Source organism: Arachis stenosperma, chromosome 2 (assembly GCF_014773155.1).
Source record: "Arachis stenosperma cultivar V10309 chromosome 2, arast.V10309.gnm1.PFL2, whole genome shotgun sequence".
In the NCBI taxonomy this organism is placed as follows: domain Eukaryota; kingdom Viridiplantae; phylum Streptophyta; class Magnoliopsida; order Fabales; family Fabaceae; genus Arachis; species Arachis stenosperma.
The window spans coordinates 2306835-2313112 of record NC_080378.1 but is presented as its reverse complement, the minus strand read 5'-3'; the positions used below and the strand labels follow the sequence as shown (position 1 = coordinate 2313112).

The 6278-nt window shown below is 29.9% G+C and overlaps 1 protein-coding gene across 1 annotated transcript; it reads right to left on the bottom strand.

Annotated features, from left to right (window-relative positions):
• Window positions 1-236: 236 nt before the first annotated feature.
• LOC130961198 (stearoyl-[acyl-carrier-protein] 9-desaturase 6, chloroplastic-like) lies at window positions 237-5752 on the bottom strand. Its single transcript, XM_057886943.1, has 3 exons — window positions 5411-5752; window positions 3623-3916; window positions 237-806 (listed from the first exon to the last, which is right to left on the bottom strand). The coding sequence occupies exons 1-3, from the start codon at window positions 5750-5752 to the stop codon at window positions 237-239; spliced, it is 1206 nt and encodes a 401-aa protein (XP_057742926.1).
• Window positions 5753-6278: the final 526 nt, after the last annotated feature.

Here is a 6278-nt window from a genome sequence, read left to right as displayed (position 1 = left end):
TGCACCAAGTGGGTCCAAATCTCATCTGATCAAGTGTTTTGTGACTTTTGTCGACTTATAGAGATAAGTGATCAATTTATCTTTTGGTGGAAATTTAGGTGTAGTCTATTTCACGTGAAGTTGATAGTTGAAAGCAGTTAGATGGAAATTTAATCAAATCAGTCAAATTATCTAACGACTCTCAGTTATCCACTTCACATGAAGTCGACTGCACGTGAATTTTCACCTTATTTCTTTTATATTAATGACACTTCCTTGTTGAAAATCCAACTAAATTTGACACTATGTGTCTCTGTTTTATGTGCTCTCTCAGCAGCTCGTACTTGAAACCTTCTACTCTTGGGTGCTAGACCACACACAAAATCCTGTGCACGTCTTCCTTCAGAAGTTAAATCCTGTATCTTCTCTAATTTCCACCGGTCGATCAAAAACTCCAAAATGTCAGCATAATCAGCGACTGTGTATACACCAAGTCGTTGTGCCACTCTAGCGAAGTGATTAAAGAGGTGTGGATCCTTCCCATCCTGCATCAAGTGTGCTGGCATTGTGATTCCTTTGCGCATCATGTTTGATATTGCCACCACTGTCTCTGTAGGATCCACTTCTAGAAGCTTCTCAACGATCTTTGTGTATGCATTCTCGTGACGCTTTTCATCTGCAGCAATGGTGCCACATATTTGCGCAAGCACTGGATCGCCGTTTTCCTTAGCAAGCCGAGCCGTGTTGCCGTGTGAAATAAAAGTAGCCCGTTCTTGAAATGATGTGTACACAAATCCCATATATGGATTCTTGTCTATATCCCATTCCTACACCAAAATAATAAATTTGAGATTCATTTTGAAGTAATGTAAAAATTGTAATAATGATTTTAATCTTTACAAAGAGAGTTTTTCTTTTTACCCACAAAAAATATTATTTAAGAGCTAAATCTTTCACTTAATTTGTTTAAATTTATGTCTTATTGGCAAATAAAATTTGAGATTCACATCATAGAATGAATCATTTAATTTTTACATTCCATATTGTGAATAGATATTTGTTGATTTAGTAAACAAGACCATTAGTACTAACATTTGATGAGTTTGGAAAACTCTAAATTAATTTGATGATGATCAAATATTATTAAAATAATTAATTATAAAATTATTAATTTAATTTTCAAGTTATATTTGCTGATTAATAATTTTGTTGTTTTACAAGTTATATATATTGGGCATAAAAGAAAACTAAAGCCCAAATTGTGCTAAAAAATACATTCAGTCTTGTTCAATATGTTATATAATATGTAGCTGAGTTGTTATGCTTGTTGGGCCAAAAAATCCAATTTTAAAGCCCAACAAAGGGGTTGGTCCGAAATAAAAAAAAATGGGGCACAATATTTTCTTTACTTATTTAACTTGATCCATTTCCTTTAATAATAATGCTACATGTTCCAACAGATTCCACATCCTTAATTAATTTGGTGGAATTCAAATTTTATTAAAGAAAGTTAATGAAGACATTAGAAATAAGAAAGAGAAAGTAAAAAAGTGATTTGATTATTGTCTTAAGTATGCTGCAGGCTTCTAGGCATGGGTATCTGAGAAATTTAATTCGTTTCATTTCTCTCTCTTAGTTCAACTAAAAGCATTTCAATTTCTCACTTCTCTCTCTTCTTTCTTCAAATTTTTGGTCACTTCACAAAAGAAAAATGGAAGCTAATGTAAGTTATCAGAAGCTAGAAGCAAGCATGAAGTCATTGTGATGATGGCGGTAAGAAAAAGAAAATCTGAGGTATGGAGTGGCTAAGATCTTTACCACAAAAGGTAAGATGTGGAAAGTGATCTCAAGCCTTCCATAACCAAAAATAAAAGTAGATCTCGGTCAGAGGAAGAAGATCTCAGAGGCATGACTCATCTCTGCTTTTGTGTTCACTCATCACAGAAGGTAACTAAAGAGGCTACGTGAAGAAGGAAGCAAAAATGGAGCAGGAGGAGCTGTCATGCATCAAGAAGCATCAAGGGCTAGGAGTCCTTCTTGAAGTGCAAGGCAAGAGGGATGGTTCGGATTGATGAAGCTTGGTGTAAAGAGAAGACTTAGAGGTAATTACATATTGGATATAGCATTCGGTTTCTTCTCATCTCTTTCTGGCCGAACCGGTTTTTCTTGAAGAAGAAGAAGTTTAGCTTGGTTCAAATGGTTTCAACCGTAGAGGCTTCTCCCTCTATAAATAAGGGAGAACAGTCAGGGCTTGAAGCAAGGAGTGAGAGTGCAAAGCACAGTGTTCACATAGCTACCCAAGCTAACAGTAGTTCTTCTCCTTCAATGTTCTTCATTTTGTATTTTTCTGTTTAATTTTGTCTGTTTTGAGTCTCATGAAAAAAGGCAAACAGTGAGGTTTGTAAGAAAAAGCCATAGAGCGAAAAAAGGCAGAGTACACAAAATTAAAAGAAAAAGCCATAGATGTCCTTAGAGGTCCTTTGTACATATGTGTTGTGTTTCATGATTATGTGGAAATCCCCTTGCAAGTTGGGTTAGCACTTAGCAGTTGAAAGCTTGGCAGTGACCAAGTCAAGTTTAGGATTGGGGATTAGATTCTGCACTTGTCTCGATAGGAAGGGTAGTTTCTAGGGAGAATTGGTGTTTGTAATCAAAGATGATTATAGTGAAATTCCATCATTGTTGTGATGGAGACTGGATGTAGGCTGCATTGCACTTAGCAGATGAACCAGGATATATCTTGGTGTAATTTTTTCTCTCTTCTACTCTATTTCTGATTCTGCTGCATAGGAGAAAAAACTAAAAAATATCTCCTGGCTAGTCACGAGACAAAACGAAAAGGTCTCTTGGCTAGACACGAGACAAAAACAAGAAATATCTCCTCAAGTGTTCTAAAGGACAGCAAGAGTTACTAAGCGAAAAAGGGGCTAAGATTCAACCCCCTTCTATTAGCCACTGATAAACCATCAACATTGGACCCATATATAAAAGGGAGTCACTTAGATAAAGACGTCTAAAATATCTTTTTTTAAAATGTTTTCTAATAATTAAAATTTAATACATATAATCAATTAAATCGTGTTATTTTTGTCCAAAATTAGGCCAGATAAATTAATTTGACAAAAAAAAAAGTGAATAAATCTTGAATTGGTCTAAATTAATATTATTTTTTAGAAAAAATAACTACAATACCCTTATTATAAAAAATGACTAAAATACTCCTATATATATATATATATATATATATATATATATATATATATATATATATATATCTAAATTCTAACCTTATAATGGCAGAGAAGTAAAAGATTAGAATTTATAATTCTCAAAATTAATATATATATATATATATAATAGGAGTATTTTAATCATGTTTTATAATAAGGATATTGTAGTCCTTTTCTATGAAAAATTATATTAATTTAGACCAGTTTAAAATTTGATTCACTATTTTTTCAATCAAATTAATTTGTCTAATCTAATTTTGATAAAAATAACACAGTTTAATTAATTATATATATTAAATTTTAATTATTAAAAAATATCTTTAAAAAAAAGACGTTCTAAACGTACTTATAAAAATCTTTCTTTGAAAAAAACCTATTAAATAGCAGCAATAAGCCAAGAAAATGCATCTCACCATGCCAGCTGCAATCAAGTAATGGATGGTCCTCTCAATCATACGCATATCAACTCGTCCTGAAAGGTACAAATAAGCTTGGAGCAAGTCTCCATGCCTATTCTCTTCTGCGGTCCAAGCCCGAGACCACACTGCCCATGGGCTTGTGCTTGAGCCCGTCTTATCCGCCACGCCATCGAGCTGGTTGAGCCTTGTTTGATAAGTGGGCAAAGCTTCCTCCGTGATCATATCACCCACCAAAACCACAAAATAATCGTCTGGAAGTTCAGCTGTCCGATCTCTTAGAGCCTTCAACTAAGTATTTTGAATCAATATATATCATGAGTTAGGATTAAATAATATCATTATATCAACAAACCGTGTCAATTTAAGTAAAGTTATACAATTTATATTTTTTTTGTTTTGTAAACTTGATGTATATATGAAATTCAATAACAAATTAAATGAATCCCGTTAAGGAGCTAATAGAGTATCTGTATAATATGTACAATGGTTCATTTGGTCCAATATGAATTAAAAAATGAACATTCAGAATAAAATACTACTAATTTATTAAACACAATACACCCATACTATCCAGAATAACCATCCAAATATCAGGGATAATAAACATCTGATATCCTACTGAATCGAACATCCAATTTAAAATACTTGAAACTGATCACACAAATTAACCCCATTATATATGCATTCTACGACATATGTACTGGCTTCCTATATTTTCCCATAACAAATAATAAAGATTATTTATATTAAATTCACCGATATCAAAACACAATGAACAACTAATTATTGAAGAATCCTTTTGTTTATGTATTTTTTGAACAAATATATTAATAAGTTGGTTTTTCAGTATATAAAAAGTATTATAACAAACGATTTTAGATTGGCATGAAATTTTCTAGAAATAATTAAACATATAAGCTTCTAATCTATCTCTTGATTTTCCTAAAACATTATACTAGTGTCATTTGATTATATATAGGAAAAGATTGAGAGAGAAATTCTATAAGGATAACACAGTTTATTATTTTTTATCAGTTATTAATTAATAATATTTAAAAATATTAGTTAAAAAATATATTAAATTATTAACTAAAAATGTTAGTCAATATAAATTAAAATTATTAGTTTGTTAGCTTTTCTTAAGATGGAAAAGTACAATCAACCTATATTATATTCTTCTTTCTCTTTAAAATTTTCTTTTTTTTTATACAATAATAACTCAGACCCTTTACTTTTATTGTTCATTAATTATTGTTAGATTATTGGTTTAAAAAAAAATTTCCTAACAAAACCGCATTAACATTTTGTTTGAATGGAAGATAGAAAATGAAAAGAAAAAAAATGGGAAGAAAGAAAATAAAAAGAAAGAAAATAAAAAAATAGAAAGAAAGAAAATAAAAGAAAAAAAAGAAAAAAAAGTTAATTTTTTTATATTGTTTGAATAAAAAGAAAATAAATAAAAAAAAATAAAAAAATCATAACTAAATAAAATTATATTAATATTCTTTATTTTTATTATTTTATTTTTTTCAACACCATAGATAAATTAGTAATTTGACTTTCATTTTAGAATTATAAAATTGGGTAGATCCCAAGCCACATTTTTTCTTTCCTTCCAATTTTCATTGTCATCCAATTAATGAAAAATAAAGTTTTTCATCTATTTTTCTTCCTTACATTTTCTTTCCTTTTGATTTCTATTGATTCAAACCGTGTGTAAATAATAGTTTAGCGACAAAACATAGATAATATCCAACCCTGAATACAAAATTGCGATCTCACCTTATTGTTGAAGTCCTCGTCCGGCAGGGAGGAGTCCGGTAAAAAATCAACAGGCTGCCAGCTTTGCTCAACGGGCTTGACAAGTGGCAAGATGCACTTTGAAACCCAACCCTCAAGTGACTTGAAAACTTCAATCTTCTCTGGTGGGATTGCGTATGTTTCAGGGGTTCTTATTAGTGTTGAAGAAGGTGCATTTGGAAGTGTAGGTTTACGTGCATGTGGCTTATAGACTTTGGATTGTCTGTCATGGAAACCATTATGATTCCATGCAAGTGATACCATCTTGGCTGTGAACGTCGACATTGCTTGCAAGTTGCAATAGCTAGCATTGTCGTCATACATGATTATATATATAGTCGAGGGTAATATATATTATTGTTTCTCTTTCATAATTTTCGAAAAAAATTAGAATTTTTTAAAAATTTAATTTATTTTAAGAATTCAATTTGAATGGAGTGTTAATATAAAATAATTTTACATATATATTTAATCACATATCACATCAATAAAAAAAATTTACTGTGTAATTTGGATTGTTTTAAAAAAAATTAATCCAATAAAAAAATATAATTTGCTGTACTTTGGATTATATCAATTTGATTTTATTTTATTTTTAATTCGATCTAATACCATCCAAACTATTGGGTTTTGATTGGTTGGGGTTTATTAGGTTTTTAAGAAAATTTTAAGATTTTATTATTAAAAAATAGAAAACAATTTTAAGTTAGTAAAATAAATAAATAAATTTTATTTTATATTCATAAAAAGCTTTCTAAAATAATAATAATAATAATGACTAAAATAATAATATATAATAAATTAAACATATTATATGTAAAATTTAAATTTAATAATAAAATAATAATAT